The 17671-nt window shown below is 45.7% G+C and overlaps 1 protein-coding gene across 3 annotated transcripts in view; it reads right to left on the bottom strand.

Annotated features, from left to right (window-relative positions):
- Positions 1-17671, bottom strand: part of LOC124023327 (dorsal-ventral patterning tolloid-like protein 1) — a 94157-nt gene that overhangs the window by 75665 nt on the left and 821 nt on the right. The window contains exons 1-2 of one of the 3 annotated variants that reach the window (XM_046337841.1): positions 13627-13672; positions 12914-13467 (exon numbers count right to left, since the gene is read on the bottom strand). In XM_046337841.1, the coding sequence (XP_046193797.1) occupies positions 12914-13058 (145 nt within the window). In that variant the 5' untranslated portion in view covers positions 13059-13467; positions 13627-13672. The other 2 variants (XM_046337839.1, XM_046337840.1) reach the window with 2 other exon arrangements.

Raw genomic sequence — 17671 nt, 5'->3', positions numbered from 1 at the left:
CTCCTCCAGTCCTAACCTCTCCTCTAGTCCTAACCTCTCCTCCAGTCCTAACCTCTCCTCCAGTCCTAACCTCTCCTCCAGTCCTAACCTCTCCTCCAGTCCTAACCTCTCCTCCAGTCCTAACCTCTCCTCCAGTCCTAACCTCTCCACCAGTACATCCAGTCCTAACCTCTCCTCTAGTCCTAACCTCTCCTCCAGTCCTAACCTCTCCTCCAGTCCTAACCTCTCCTCCAGTCCTAACCTCTCCTCCAGTCCTAACCTCTCCTCCAGTACCTCCAGTCCTAACCTCTCCTCCAGTCCTAACCTCTCCTCCAGTCCTAACCTCTCCTCCAGTCCTAACCTCTCCTCCAGTCCTAACCTCTCCTCTAGTCCTAACCTCTCCTCCAGTCCTAACCTCTCCTCTAGTCCTAACCTCTCCTCCAGTCCTAACCTCTCCTCTAGTCCTAACCTCTCCTCCAGTCCTAACCTCTCCTCCAGTCCTAACCTCTCCTCCAGTCCTAACCTCTCCTCCAGTCCTAACCTCTCCTCCAGTCCTAACCTCTCCTCCAGTCCTAACCTCTCCTCCAGTCCTAACCTCTCCTCCAGTCCTAACCTCTCCTCCAGTCCTAACCTCTCCTCCAGTCCTAACCTCTCCTCCAGTCCTAACCTCTCCTCCAGTCCTAACCTCTCCTCCAGTCCTAACCTCTCCTCCAGTCCTAACCTCTCCTCCAGTCCTAACCTCTCCACCAGTACATCCAGTCTTAACCTGTGTGTGTTCTCCTTCTGATGAGAACATGTGCAGGAAGCATGACAGAGAGCAGAGAGTGTGTGTATGTTCCTGTCTTCTCCAGCTGAGAGGCAGGATGCAGACAACCAGGAAGAGATAAGCACGATGGAGGGAGGTGTGTGTGTGTAGTGTGCGTGTGGTGTGTGTTGTGTGTGTGTGTTTTTGGTGTTCAGTGTGTGTGTGGTGTATGTGTGTGTGGTGTGTGTTTGTGTGGTGTGTGGTGTCTGGTTTGTAGTGTGTGTGTGGTGTGTTGTGTAGAGTGTGTGTGGAATACCAGCCAATCAACAACTAGAACAGGGTCAAGTTGGGAAAACCAGCCAATCAACAACTAGAACAGGGTCAGGGTGGGACTACCAGCCAATCAACAACTAGAACAGGGTCAGGGTGGGACTACCAGCCAATCAACAACTAGAACAGGGTCAGGGTGGGAATACCAGCCAATCAACAACTAGAACAGGGTCAGGGTGGGACTACCAGCCAATCAACAACTAGAACAGGGTCAGGGTGGGACTACCAGCCAATCAACAACTAGAACAGGGTCAGGGTGGGACTACCAGCCAATCAACAACTAGAACAGGGTCAGGGTGGGACTACCAGCCAATCAACAACTAGAACAGGGTCAGGGTGGGACTACCAGCCAATCAACAACTAGAACAGGGTCAGGGTGGGACTACCAGCCAATCAACAACTAGAACAGGGTCAGTGTGGGACTACCAGCCAATCAACAACTAGAACAGGGTCAGTGTGGGACTACCAGCCAATCAACAACTAGAACAGGGTCAGGGTGGGACTACCAGCCAATCAACAACTAGAACAGGGTCAGGGTGGGACTACCAGCCAATCAACAACTAGAACAGGGTAAGTGTGGGACTACCAGCCAATCAACAACTAGAACAGGGTCAGGGTGGGACTACCAGCCAATCAACAACTAGAACAGGTTCAGGGTGGGACTACCAGCCACTCAACAACTAGAACAGGGTCAGTGTGGGACTACCAGCCAATCAACAGCTAGAACAGGGTCAGGGTGGGACTACCAGCCAATCAACAGCTAGAACAGGGTCAGGGTGGGACTACCAGCCAATCAACAACTAGAACAGGGTCAGGGTGGGACTACCAGCCAATCAACAACTAGAACAGGGTCAGGGTGGGACTACCAGCCAATCAACAGCTAGAACAGGGTCAGGGTGGGACTACCAGCCAATCAACAACTATAGCATGGAAGCTGTGTATCACATGACACTAGCCTGTTCAACCCCTATTACTAGCCTGTTCAACCCCCCCTATTACTAGCCTGTTCAACCCCTATTACTAGCCTGTTCAACCCCTATTACTAGCCTGTTCAACCCCTATTACTAGCCTGTTTAACCCCTATTACTAGCCTGTTTAACCCCTATTACTAGCCTGTTCAACCCCTATTACTAGCCTGTTTAACCCCTATTACTAGCCTGTTTAACCCCTATTACTAGCCTGTTCAACCCCTATTACTAGCCTGTTCAACCTCTATTACTAGCCTGTTCAACCTCTATTACTAGCCTGTTCAACCCCTATTACTAGCCTTTTCAACCTCTATTACTAGCCTGTTCAATCCCCCCTATTACTAGCCTGTTCAACCCCCCCTATTACTAGCCTGTTCAACCCCCCCTATTACTAGCCTGTTCAACCCCTATTACTAGCCTGTTCAACCTCTATTACTAGCCTGTTCAACCCCTATTACTAGCCTGTTCAACCTCTATTACTAGCCTGTTCAACCCCCTCTATTACTAGCCTGTTCAACCTCTATTACTAGCCTGTTCAACCATCTCTATTACTAGCCTGTTCAACCTCTATTACTAGCCTGTTCAACCTCTATTACTAGCCTGTTCAACCCCCTCTATTACTAGCCTGTTCAACCTCTATTACTAGCCTGTTCAAACCCTATTACTAGCCTGTTCAACCTCTATTACTAGCCTGTTCAACCCCCCCTATTACTAGCCTGTTCAACCCCTATTACTAGCCTGTTCAACCTCTATTACTAGCCTGTTCAACCTCTATTACTAGCCTGTTCAACCTCTATTACTAGCCTGTTCAACCCCCCCTATTACTAGCCTGTTCAACCCCTATTACTAGCCTGTTCAACCTCTATTACTAGCCTGTTCAACCTCTATTACTAGCCTGTTCAACCCCTATTACTAGCCTGTTTAACCCCCCCTATTACTAGCCTGTTCAATCCCCCCTATTAATAGCCTGTTCAACCTCTATTACTAGCCTGTTCAACCTCTATTACTAGCCTGTTCAACCTCTATTACTAGCCTGTTCAACCTCTGTTACTAGCCTGTTCAACCTCTATTACTAGCCTGTTCAATCCCCCCTATTACTAGCCTGTTTAACCCCTATTACTAGCCTGTTCAACCTCTATTACTAGCCTGTTCAACCCATCCCCCCCTGTTACTAGCCTGTTCAACCTCTATTACTAGCCTGTTCAACCCCCCCTATTACTAGCCTGTTCAACCCCCTCTATTACTAGCCTGTTCAACCTCTATTACTAGCCTGTTCAACCTCTATTACTAGCCTGTTCAACCCCTATTACTAGCATGTTCAATCCCCCCTATTACTAGCCTGTTTAACCCCTATTACTAGCCTGTTCAACATCTATTACTAGCCTGTTCCATCTCTATTACTAGCCTGTTCAACCCCTATTACTAGCATGTTCAACCCCCCCCCTGTTACTAGCCTGTTCAACCCCTATTACTAGCCTGTTCAACCCCTATTACTAGCCTGTTCAACCTCTATTACTAGCCTGTTCAACCCCTATTACTAGCCTGTTCAACCCCTATTACTAGCCTGTTCAACCCCCCCTATTACTAGCCTGTTCAACCTCTATTACTAGCCTGTTCAACCCCTATTACTAGCCTGTTCAACCTCTATTACTAGCCTGTTCAACCTCTATTACTAGCCTGTTCAACCTCTATTACTAGCCTGTTCAACCCCCCCCCCTATTACTAGCCTGTTCAACCTCTATTACTAGCCTGTTCAACCCCTATTACTAGCCTGTTCAACCCCTATTACTAGCCTTTTCAACCTCTATTACTAGCCTGTTCAACCTCTATTACTAGCCTGTTCAACCTCTATTACTAGCCTGTTCAACCCCTATTACTAGCCTGTTCAACATCTATTACTAGCCTGTTCAACCCTCCCTAATACTAGCGTGTTCAACCCCCCCTATTACTAGCCTGTTCAACCCCTATTACTAGCCTGTTCAACCCCTATTACTAGCCTGTTCAACCCCTATTACTTGCCTGTTCAACCCCCTCTATTACTAGCCTGTTCAACCCCTATTACTAGCCTGTTCAACCCCCCCTATTACTAGCCTGTTCAACCCTCCCTATTACTAGCTTGTTCAACCCTTATTACTAGCTTGTTCAACCCCTATTACTAGCCTGTTCAACCCCTATTACTAGCCTGTTCAACCCCTATTACTAGCCTGTTCAACCCCCTCTATTACTAGCTTGTTCAACCCCTATTACTAGCTTGTTCAACCCCTATTACTAGCCTGTTCAACCCTCCCTATTACTAGCCTTTTCAACCCCTATTACTAGCCTTTTCAATCTCTCTTTTGTTTCATCTGAGATCCCCATAGATTGGAAAGCTGCCGCGGTCATCCCCCTCTTCAAAGGGGGAAACACTAGACCCTAACTGTTACAGACCTATATCTATCCTACCCTGTCCTCTATCCTCACCGACCATTTCGAATCCCACCGTACCTTCTCCGCTGTGCAATTTGGTTTCAGAGCTGGTCACGGGTGCACCTCAGCCACGCTCAAGGTCCTAAACAACATCATAACCGCCATCGATAAGAAACAATACTGTGCAGCTGTCTCCATAAACCTGGCCAAGGCTGTCGAATCTGTCAATCCCTGCATTCGTATTGGCAGACTAAACAGCCTTGGTTTTTCTAATGACCTGCCTCGCCTGGTTTACCAACTACTTCTCAGACAGAGTTCAGTGTGTCAAATCGGATGGCCTGTTGTCCGGACATCTGGCAGTCTCTATGGGGGTACCACAGGGTTCAATTCTCAGGCCAACTCTCTTCTCTGTATACATCAATGAGGTCGCTCTTGCTGCTGGTGAGTCTCTGATCCACCTCTACGCAGACGACACCATTCTGTATACTTCTGGCCCTTCTTTGGACACTGTGTTAACTAACCTCCAGACGAGCTTCAATGCCATACAACTCTCCTTCCGTGGCCTCCAACTGCTCTTAAACACTAGTGAAACTAAATGCACGCTCTTCAACCAATCGCTGCCCACACCTACCCACCCGTCCAGCATCACCACCCTGGACGGTTCTGACCTAGAATATGTGGACAACTACAAATACCTAGGTGTCTGGTTAGACTGTAAACTCTCCTTCCAGACTCACATTAAGCATCTCGGTCCCTCTCCTTGTTCAGGTGGTGTTCGGCGGTCGACGTCACCAACCTTCTAGCCATCATTGATCAATTTTTTCATTTTCCATTGGTTTTTGTCTTGTCTTCCTACACACCTGGTTCCAATCCCATTCATTAACCCTCTGTTGCATGTCCTTGTCAGAGATTGGCTGTTGTATGTCCTTGTCAGAGATTGGTTGTTGTATGTCCTTGTCAGAGATTGGCTGTTGTATGTCCTTGTCAGAGATTGGCTGTTGTATGTCAGAGATTGGCTGTTGTATGTCCTTGTCAGAGATTGGCTGTTGTATGTCCTTGTCAGAGATTGGCTGTTGTATGTCCTTGTCAGAGATTGGCTGTTGTATGTCCTTGTCAGAGATTGGCTGTTGTATGTCCTTGTCAGAGATTGGCTGTTGTATGTCCTTGTCAGAGATTGGCTGTTGTATGTCCTTGTCAGAGATTGGCTGTTGTATGTCCTTGTCAGAGATTGGCTGTTGTATGTCCTTGTCAGAGATTGGCTGTTGTATTGTCAGGATTGGGTTATTTTGTCAGAGATTGGCTGTTGTATGTCCTTGTCAGTTGGCTGTTGTATGTCCTTGTCAGAGATTGGCTGTTGTATGTCCTTGTCTGGCTGTTGTATGTTTTATTTGTTCTGGTGTGTAACTCTGTGTTGTTGTTTATCCCATGTGTAACTCTGTGTTGTTGTTTACTCCATGTGTAACTCTGTGTTGTTGTTTATCCCATGTGTAACTCTGTGTTGTTGTTTACTCCATGTGTAACTCTGTGTTGTTGTTTATCCCATGTGTAACTCTGTGTTGTTGTTTACTCCATGTGTAACTCTGTGTTGTTGTTTACTCCATGTGTAACTCTGTGTTGTTGTTTACTCCATGTGTAACTCTGTGTTGTTGTTTATCCCATGTGTAACTCTGTGTTGTTGTTTACTCCATGTGTAACTCTGTGTTGTTGTTTACTCCATGTGTAACTCTGTGTTGTTGTTTACTCCATGTGTAACTCTGTGTTGTTGTTTACTCCATGTGTAACTCTGTGTTGTTGTTTATCCCATGTGTAACTCTGTGTTGTTGTTTACTCCAGGTGTAACTCTGTGTTGTTGTTTACTCCATGTGTAACTCTGTGTTGTTGTTTATCCCATGTGTAACTCTGTGTTGTTGTTTACTCCATATGTAACTCTGTGTTGTTGTTTACTCCATGTGTAACTCTGCGTTGTTGTTTATCCCATGTGTAACTCTGTGTTGTTGTTTACTCCAGGTGTAACTCTGTGTTGTTGTTTACTCCATGTGTAACTCTGTGTTGTTGTTTATCCCATGTGTAACTCTGTGTTGTTGTTTACTCCATGTGTAACTCTGTGTTGTTGTTTATCCCATGTGTAACTCTGTGTTGTTGTTTATCCCATGTGTAACTCTGTGTTGTTGTTTATCCCATGTGTAACTCTGTGTTGTTGTTTATTCCATGTGTAACTCTGTGTTGTTGTTTATTCCATGTGTAACTCTGTGTTGTTGTTTATTCCATGTGTAACTCTGTGTTGTTGTTTACTCCATGTGTAACTCTGTGTTGTTGTTTACTCCAAGTGTAACTCTGTGTTGTTGTTTACTCCATGTGTAACTCTGTGTTGTTGTTTACTCCATGTGTAACTCTGTGTTGTTGTTTACTCCATGTGTAACTCTGTGTTGTTGTTTACTCCATGTGTAACTCTGTGTTGTTGTTTACTCCATGTGTAACTCTGTGTTGTTGTTTACTCCATGTGTAACTCTGTGTTGTTGTTTACTCCATGTGTAACTCTGTGTTGTTGTTTATCCCATGTGTAACTCTGTGTTGTTGTTTACTCCATGTGTAACTCTGTGTTGTTGTTTATCCCATGTGTAACTCTGTGTTGTTGTTTACTCCATGTGTAACTCTGTGTTGTTGTTTACTCCATGTGTAACTCTGTGTTGTTGTTTACTCCATGTGTAACTCTGTGTTGTTGTTTACTCCATGTGTAACTCTGTGTTGTTGTTTATTCCATGTGTAACTCTGTGTTGTTGTTTACTCCACGTGTAACTCTGTGTTGTTGTTTATTCCACGTGTAACTCTGTGTTGTTGTTTACTCCATGTGTAACTCTGTGTTGTTGTTTATTCCATGTGTAACTCTGTGTTGTTGTTTATCCCATGTGTAACTCTGTGTTGTTGTTTATTCCATGTGTAACTCTGTGTTGTTGTTTATTCCATGTGTAACTCTGTGTTGTTGTTTACTCCATGTGTAACTCTGTGTTGTTGTTTACTCCATGTGTAACTCTGTGTTGTTGTTTATTCCATGTGTAACTCTGTGTTGTTGTTTATTCCATGTGTAACTCTGTGTTGTTGTTTACTCCATGTGTAACTCTGTGTTGTTGTTTATTCCATGTGTAACTCTGTGTTGTTGTTTATTCCATGTGTAACTCTGTGTTGTTGTTTACTCCATGTGTAACTCTGTGTTGTTGTTTATTCCATGTGTAACTCTGTGTTGTTGTTTATTCCATGTGTAACTCTGTGTTGTTGTTTACTCCATGTGTAACTCTGTGTTGTTGTTTATTCCATGTGTAACTCTGTGTTGTTGTTTATTCCATGTGTAACTCTGTGTTGTTGTTTACTCCATGTGTAACTCTGTGTTGTTGTTTATTCCATGTGTAACTCTGTGTTGTTGTTTACTCCATGTGTAACTCTGTGTTGTTGTTTACTCCATGTGTAACTCTGTGTTGTTGTTTACTCCATGTGTAACTCTGTGTTGTTGTTTATTCCATGTGTAACTCTGTGTTGTTGTTTATTCCATGTGTAACTCTGTGTTGTTGTTTATTCCATGTGTAACTCTGTGTTGTTGTTTACTCCATGTGTAACTCTGTGTTGTTGTTTATCCCATGTGTAACTCTGTGTTGTTGTTTATCCCATGTGTAACTCTGTGTTGTTGTTTATTCCATGTGTAACTCTGTGTTGTTGTTTATTCCATGTGTAACTCTGTGTTGTTGTTTATTCCATGTGTAACTCTGTGTTGTTGTTTACTCCATGTGTAACTCTGTGTTGTTGTTTGTGTCACACTGCTTTGCTTTATCTTGGTCAGGTCGATGTTGTAAATGACTGTTGATGACCTGTTCTCAACTGGCCTACCTGGTTAAATAAAGGTGAAATAAATAAATGAAATTAGTCATTTCACGCACGCACGCACACACACACACACACACACACACACACACACACACACACACACACACACACACACACACACACACACACACACACACACGCACACACTCTCTCAGTGTGTTTTGGTGCAGAGCCACTGAGGTCAGTATGACTGTGAAAACATCCTGGCCTGTGTGAAGTATGTGTCTCAGTTGGAGAGCTAGATCAATTCCTACACACACACACACACACACACACACACACACACACACACACACACACACACACACACACACACACACACACACACACACACACACACACACACACACACACACGTCCGTCCGTGTGTGTGTGTGTGAAAGAAAATAGGTTATTCAGCTGTCCCCATAGGAGAACCCTTTATTCAGCTGTCCCCATAGGAGAACCCTTTATTCAGCTGTCCCCATAGGAGAACCCTTTATTCAGCTGTCCCCATAGGAGAACCCTTTATTCAGCTGTCCCCATAGGAGAACCCTTTATTCAGCTGTCCCCATAGGAGAACCCTTTATTCAGCTGTCCCCATAGGAGAACCCTTTATTCAGCTGTCCCCATAGGAGAACCCTTTATTCAGCTGTCCCCATGTCACTGATTCTACATGGAACCAAAAAGGGTTCTTCAAATGGTTGTCTTATTGGGTCCAAGAACCCTTAAAGGTTCTAGATAGCACCTTCTAGAGGAGAGGAAGAGGTACTGGTTGTTTTGTGTGAAGAGACAGAGACAAGAGAGGCACACACCCTTTCCGAAGTGATATAAGAGAGACAGAGACAGAGAGTCAGAGACAAGAGACACACACCCTTTCCCAAGTGCACCGTTATCAGAGAGTTGAGATAGATACAGAATGACTGGGGCAGAAAGATATAAGAGGAGAGGGGGAGAGAGAGAGAGAGAGAGAGAGAGAGAGAGAGAGAGAGAGAGAGAGAGAGAGAGAGAGAGAGAGAGAGAGAGAGAGAGAGAGAGAGAGAGAGAGAGAGAGAGAGAGAGAGAGAGAGAGAGAGAGAGAGAGAGAGAGAGAGAGAGAGACAGGGGGAGAGACAGGGAGAGACAGGGAGACAGGGGAGAGACAGAGAGACAGAGAGACAGGGGAGAGACAGGGGAGAGACAGGGGAGAGACAGGGGAGAGACAGGGGAGAGACAGAGAGACAGAGAGACAGGGGAGAGACAGAGAGACAGAGAGACAGGGGAGAGACAGAGAGACAGAGAGACAGGGGAGAGACAGAGAGACAGAGAGACAGGGGAGAGACAGAGAGACAGAGAGACAGGGGAGAGACAGAGAGACAGGGGAGAGACAGAGAGACAGAGAGACAAAGAAATCGGTTATAGCAAGTTCACGCACTAAAGTGAGGATGAGAAGAGAAAAACTCATCACCAACTGGGCGACACATAGTTACTCAGAGAAACAAAACACATAATTCAAACGCCTACTTCAAATAACCACACACACACAGCCAGGGGCGAGTTCAGTCCTGACGTCCTCAGTGACATAAACAACAGAAGAAGAAAAATAATAACACACACACAGCATCATACACACAGCATCACACACACAGCATCACACACACACACACACAGCATCATACACACACAGCATCACACACACAGCATCACACACACACACACACACACAGCATCATACACACACAGCATCACACACACACACACACAGCATCATACACACACAGCATCACACACACACACACACACACAGCATCATACACACACAGCATCACACACACACAGCATCACACACACACACACAGCATCATACACACACACACACAGCATCATACACACACACACAGCATCATACACACACACACAGCATCATACACACACACAGCATCATACACACACACACACAGCATCATACACACACACACACACAGCATCATACACACACAGCATCATACACACACACACACAGCATCATACACACACAGCATCATACACACACACACACAGCATCATACACACACAGCATCATACACACACACACAGCATCATACACACACACACAGCATCATACACACACAGACACACAAACAACATCATACACACACACACACAGCATCACACAAACACAGACGCACAACATCATACACACACAGATGCACAAACAACATCATCATGCACACACGTTATCATGACACACACACATATTATCATGACACACACACACACACACACACACACACACACACACACACACACACACACACACACACACACACACACACACACACACACACACACACACACACACACACACACACACACACACACACACACACTATCATAATATACACACATTATCATGACACACACATACACACACAAGCATACACACACATCTGGCATCTGTTGTAGAGTATAGCCTTGGTACTACCCATTAATATCAGAAAGGACAACACATCTACCATCTGTTGTAGAGTATAGCCTTGGTACTACCCATTAATATCAGAAAGGACAACACATCTACCATCTGTTGTAGAGTATAGCCTTGGTACTACCCATTAATATCAGAAAGGACAACACATCTAGCATACTAGTAGAATTAAAAAGGGTTCTATAGAGCTGTAAATGTTTCCAAAGAATAGAAACCCAAGAGTCATACAGAACTCTTTTGGTTCCGTGATTGAACCTCCCTGGGGTTCTGATCAGACCTTCCAAGGGGTTCTATATGGGAACTCTTTTGGTTCCGTGATTCCGTGAAGAAGCCTCCCTGGGGTTCTGATCAAAGCACCTTCCAAGGGGTTCTATGGAACTCTTTGGTTCCGTGATTCCGTGAAGAAGCCTCCCTGGGGTTTGATCAAAGCACCTTCCAAGGGGTTCTATATGGAACTCTTTTGGTTCCGTGATTCCGTGAAGAAGCCTCCCTGGGGTTCTGATCAATCCACCTTCCAAGGGGTTCTATATTGAGCCTTGAAGGGGTGCCATGCATAAAGCAAGCAATAGAGCCTTCTAGGTTCTATCCAGAGTCAACTATGGTTAAGTGATATAATTTGTAAACGCAACGCAAAGTGGGTTAAGTATATAGGCTGTGACACATATATACGATATGACTCGATAGTCACTGTAATTCATTAGATTAGATTGATTCTGTTGGGCTGTGACACATATATACGATATGACTCGATAGTCACTGTAATTCATTAGATTAGATTGATTCTGTTGGGCTGTGACACATATATACGATATGACTCGATAGTCACTGTAATTCATTAGATTAGATTGATTCTGATAGGCTGTGACACATATATACGATATGACTCGATAGTCACTGTAATTCATTAGATTAGATTGATTCTGATAGGCTGTGACACATATATACGATATGACTCGATAGTCACTGGTTTACTGTAGATTAGATTGATTCTGATTCTATTCTATGCTAATGATACTTGTTTTTACTGGCATACCATTGGTCTATATTAGTCTGGAAGTCCTACTGTCATGTTTTGTCTTATATTGTCTTGTCATTTTGCTTTTCCTTCTGTTCGTTTTCCCCCTGCTGGTCTTTTTAGGTTCGTTCCCCTTTTTCTCTCTCCCTTCCTCTCTCTCTTCTCTCTATCGTCCCGTTCCTGCTCCCAGCTGTTCCTATTCCCCTAATCAATCATTTAGTCTTCCCACACCTGTTCCCTATCTTTTCCCCTGATTAGAGTCCCTATTTCTCCCCTTGTTTTCCGTTTCTGTCCTGTCGGATCCTTGTATATTGTTCACCGTGCTGTGTCTTTGTATCGCCCTGTCGTGTCGTGTTTCCCTCAGATGCTGCGTGGTGAGCAGGTGTCTGAGTCTGCTACGGTCAAGTGCCTTCCCGAGGCAACCTGCAGTTTATGATCGAGTCTCCAGTCTGTTCTCGTCATTACGAGTGGAATTGTTCTTTATGCTTTATTTACCGCTCCGATTTGTCTAGGAGTATTGAATATTTACGTTACTGGATTAAAGACTCTGTTTTCGCCAAGTCGCTTTTGGGTCCTCATTCACCTGCATAACATACTGGCATACCATTGGTCTATATTAGTCTGGATGTCCTACTGGCTTGGTCTATATTAGTCTGGATGTCCATTGGTCTATATTAGTCTGGATGTCCTACTGGCATACCATTGGTCTATATTAGTCTGGATGTCCTACTGGCATACCATTGGTCTATATTAGTCTGGAAGTCCTACTGGCATACCATTGGTCTATATTAGTCTGGATGTCCTACTGGCATACCATTGGTCTATATTAGTCTGGATGTCCTACTGGCATACCATTGGTCTATATTAGTGGAGATGTTTTCCTGTCCGGTTGTCCTATCTACCTTAAAATGAATTGACTGTTTAGGCTTCTGTAGTTCCTTAGATGGCATTCTGGTTAAACTAGACTGTCATAAATGGGTCACACACACACACACACACACACACACACACACACACACACACACACACACACACACACACACACACACACACACACACACACACACACACACACACACACACACACACACACACACACACACACACACACACACTGCTAGTAACTGTAGAGCGGGAATTGAGCGGACACTCACCGGCTTTACACGGGTCTTTGTAGTCTATATTTTCCGTCTTGTCTCCTTCGTTGTAATAGTCAAAACTGGGTTCTTCATAGTCGAAGCAGTGAGACAGAGTAGTCCAGACCGTTAGACCCACTACTAACAGCGTTATCCACCGCATCTTATAACGTCCACCACGGCTGGAACGCGGTCCAGCTCACACACACACACACACACACACACACACACACACACACACACACACACACACACACACACACGAAGAGAGATGAATGAAACTCTTCGCTGCCTCCTCTTTTCCTCCACTCCGGAGACGAGAGCAGGAATTTAACGGCTCATTGTGAAGACTGGAAGTCCGACTTGGCTGTGTGTCAGGCGGTAGCCGCTAATGTCTCATGGCGGAGCGTCTGTCTGTCCCGGTGCAGTCCCAGTCCCAGTCCCAGTCCCAGACAAAAAGGCTCCGACACTCTGAGTCCCTTCTTCTTCCAGCCCGGCGCCGCTCCTAACAGCACTGTGCCCGGGGAAGAGTTCGGTCCTCCAGGGTGAGTCGGAGGGTCATGTCGCTGTCCCTGTTGGGGAGAGAGGGGACACAGGGCGGCATTACGGCTACGCTCTGATCCGGTGCTGTAGGAGCAGTCAGCCAACCAGCAGTTTTGAAGTTGTAAGAAGTAGAGGACATGGAAACTACCGGACGATTCAGCGAAGAGTAAAGCAAAGTGTTTACCTACCACTAACCTACTGCGCTCTCTTTTCCTCTCACGACATAGTTTCACAGCTCTCTCTCTCTCTCTCTCTCTCTCTCTCTCTCTCTGTCTCTCTCTCTCTCTCTGTCTCTCTCTCTCTCTCTCTCTCTCTCTCTCTCTCTCTCTCTCTCTCTCTCTCTCTCTCTCTGTCTCTCTCTCTCTCTCTCTCTCTCTCTGTCTCTCTCTCTCTCTCTGTCTCTCTCTCTCTCTCTCTCTCTCTCTCTGTCTCTCTCTCTCTCTCTCTCTCTCTCTCTCTGTCTCTCTCTCTCTCTCTCTCTCTCTCTCTCTCTCTCTCTCTCTCTCTCTCTCTCTCTCTCTCTCTCTCTCTCTCTCTCTCTCTCTCTCTCTCTCTCTCTCTCTCTCTCTCTCTCTCTCTCTCTCTCTCTGTCTCTCTCTCTCTCTCTCTCTCTCTCTCTCTCTCTCTCTCTCTCTCTCTCTCTCTCTCTCTGTCTCTCTCTCTCTCTCTCTCTCTCTCTCTCTCTCTCTCTCTCTCTCTCTCTCTCTCTCTCTCTCTCTCTCTCTCTCTCTCTCTCTCTCTCTCTCAGGACTTGCCTACTATTTTTCTCCCACTAGATAGTTTCACCTCTCTCTGTGTGTCTCTCTCTCTCTCTGTCTCTCTCTGTCTCTTTTACGCTGTCTCTCTCTCTCTGTCTCTCTCTCTCTCTCTCTCTCTCTCTCTCTCTCTCTCTCTCTCTCTCTCTCTCTCTCTCTCTCTCTCTCTCTCTCTCTCTCTCTCTCTCACACACTCTATCTCTCTCTTTCTCGCCCCCGACTCTGTCTCTCTCTCTCCCCCTTTCTCTTCAACTATGGGGAGGACAGATATTCACCTAGTTCATCTTGTTGTTGAGGCAGGCTGGGGGACTAAACCCCTATAATGAACTTCAGCTAGGAGAGGACAGATATTCACCTAGCTCATCTTGTTGTTGAGGCAGGCTGGGGGACTAAACCCCTATAATGAACTTCAGCTAGGAGAGGACAGATATTCACCTAGCTCATCTTGTTGTTGAGGCAGGCTGGGGGACTAAACCCCTATAATGAACTTCAGCTAGGAGAGGACAGATATTCACCTAGCTCATCTTGTTGTTGAGGCAGGCTGGGGGACTAAACCCTATAATGAACTTCAGCTAGGAGAGGACAGATATTCACCTAGTTCATCTTGTTGTTGAGGCAGGCTGGGGGACTAAACCCCTATAATGAACTTCAGCTAGGAGAGGACAGATATTCACCTAGTTCATCTTGTTGTTGAGGCAGGCTGGGGGACTAAACCCCTATAATGAACTTCAGCTAGGAGAGGACAGATATTCACCTAGTTCATCTTGTTGTTGAGGCAGGCTGGGGGACTAAACCCCTATAATGAACTTCAGCTAGGAGAGGACAGATATTCACCTAGCTCATCTTGTTGTTGAGGCAGGCTGGGGGACTAAACCCCTATAATGAACTTCAGCTAGGAGAGGACAGATATTCACCTAGCTCATCTTGTTGTTGAGGCAGGCTGGGGGACTAAACCCCTATAATGAACTTCAGCTAGGAGAGGACAGATATTCACCTAGCTCATCTTGTTGTTGAGGCAGGCTGGGGGACTAAACCCCTATAATGAACTTCAGCTAGGAGAGGACAGATATTCACCTAGCTCATCTTGTTGTTGAGGCAGGCTGGGGGACTAAACCCCTATAATGAACTTCAGCTAGGAGGACAGATATTCACCTAGCTCATCTTGTTGTTGAGGCAGGCTGGGGGACTAAACCCCTATAATGAACTTCAGCTAGGAGAGGACAGATATTCACCTAGCTCATCTTGTTGTTGAGGCAGGCTGGGGGACTAAACCCCAAATCAAACGCGTAGTTGTAAAATGAACAGGATGGTTTCAATTTGACACATGTTATATATATAGTCTAGTAAACTGAACAGAGGGGTAGGCTGAGCAGTCTACATGGGTAGGGTAGGGTTAGGTGTTGTATATATACCTAGGGTTAGGACCCATGTTAAATATATAGTCTAGTAAACCCGGACTGAACAGAGGGGTAGGCTGAGCAGTCTACATGGTTAGGTAGGGTTAGGGTAAGGTTAGGGTAGGGTTAGGGTAGGGTTAGGTTAGAGTAGGGTTAGGGTAGGGTTAGGTTAGGTTAGAGTAGGGTTAGGGTAGGGTTAGGTAGGGTTAGGGTAGGGTTAGGTTAGATTAGGGTAAGATTAGGTTAGCGTTAGTTTAGTGTTAGGGTTAGGGTAGGGTTAGGTAGTGTTAGGGAAGGTTAGGGTAGGGTAGGGTTACGTGTTGTATATATACCTGAAGCCAGTCTAGGGTTAGGGTTAGGTTAGAGTAGGGTTAGGGTAGGGTTAGGGTAGGGTTAGGTTAGAGTAGAGTTAGGGTAGGGTTAGGGTAGGGTTAGGTTAGAGTAGGGTTAGGGTAGGGTTAGGGTAGGGTTAGGGTAGGGTTAGGGTAGTGTTAGGTTAGAGTAGGGTTAGGGTAGGGTTAGGTTAGAGTAGGGTTAGGGTAGGGTTAGGTTAGAGTAGGGTTAGAGTAGGGTTAGGGTAGGGTTAGGGTAGGGTTAGGGTAGGGTTAGGGTAGGGTTAGGTTAGAGTAGGGTTAGGGTAGGGTTAGGTTAGAGTAGGGTTAGGGTAGGGTTAGGGTAGGGTTAGGTTAGAGTAGGGTTAGGGTAGGGTTAGGGTAGGGTTAGGTGTTGTATATATACCTAGGTTAGGACCCATGTTATATATATAGTCTAGTAAACTGAACAGATGGGTAGGCAGTCTACATGTAGGGGAGAGTCTGGTCATTAAATCATTTCAACTGTCTCTGGGTGAGATCTAACAGGGTGTTAGCTTAGGGAAGGTTAGGGTAGGGTAGGGTTACGTGTTGTATATATACCTGAAGCCAGTCTAGGGTTAGGGTTAGAGTAGGGTAGGGTTAGGGTAGGGTTATGGTAGGGTTAGGGTCAGGGTCAGGGTTAGGTTAGATTGGGGTTAGGTTAATGTTAGGTTAGATTAGGGTCAGGGTTAGGTTAGATTAGGGTTAGGGTCAGGGTTAGTTTAGGGTTAGGGTCAGGGTTAGGTTAGAGTAGGGTTAGGGTCAGGGTTAGGTTAGATTAGGGTAAGATTAGGTTAGCGTTAGTTTAGTGTTAGGGTTAGGGTAGGGTTAGGGGAAGGTTAGGGTAGGGTAGGGTTACGTGTTGTATATATACCTGAAGCCAGTCTAGGGTTAGGGTTAGGGTAGATTAGGGTTAGGGTTAGGGTTAGGTTAGAGTAGGGTTAGGGTCAGGGTTAGGTTAGATTAGGGTTAGGTTAGGGTTAGGTTAGGTTAGGTTAGATTAGGGTCAGGGTTAGGTTAGATTAGGGTTAGGGTCAGGGTTAGTTTAGGGTTAGGGGTAGGGTTAGGTTAGAGTAGGGTTAGGGTCAGGGTTAGGTTAGATTAGAGTTAGGTTAGAGTAGGGTCAGGGTTAGGTTAGATTAGGGTTAGGGTAAGGTTAGGTTAGTGTTAGTTTAGGATTATGTTAGATTAGGGTTAGGCTTTGGTTAGGGTTAGGTTAGAGTAGGGTTAGGGTTAGGGCTTGGTTGGGGTAGAGTAGGGTAGAGTTAGGGTTAGGGTAAGGTTAGTGTAGGGCTAGGGCAAGGTTAGGGGTAGGGTTAGATTAGGGTTAGGCTTTGGTTAGGGTTAGGTAAGAGTAGGGTTAGGGTTTGGTTAGGGTAGAGTAGGGTACAGTTAGGGTTAGGGTAGAGTTATGGTTAGGTAAGGGTAGGGTTAAGGTTAGGGTAGGGGTAGGGGTAGGGGTAGGGGTAGAGTTAGGGTTAAGGTTAGGGTAGGGGTAGGGTAGGGGTAGGGGTAGGGTTAAGGTTAGGGTAGAGTAGGGTAGGGTAGAGTTAAGGTTAGGGTAGAGTAGGGTAGGGTAGAGTTAGGGTTAGGGTAAAGTTAGGGTAAAGGGTAGGGTTAGGGTTAGGGTAAGGGTAGGGTTAAGGTTAGGGTAAGGGTAGGGTTAAGGTTAGGGTAGGAGTAGGGTCAGGGGTAGGGTCAGGGGTAGGGTTAGAGAGAGAGAGCTAG

The sequence above is a fragment of the Oncorhynchus gorbuscha genome, unplaced genomic scaffold (assembly GCF_021184085.1).
Source record: "Oncorhynchus gorbuscha isolate QuinsamMale2020 ecotype Even-year unplaced genomic scaffold, OgorEven_v1.0 Un_scaffold_1588, whole genome shotgun sequence".
NCBI lineage: Eukaryota > Metazoa > Chordata > Actinopteri > Salmoniformes > Salmonidae > Oncorhynchus > Oncorhynchus gorbuscha.
Note: the sequence above shows the minus strand (reverse complement) of the source record. Positions and strands in the feature narration are given on the sequence as shown.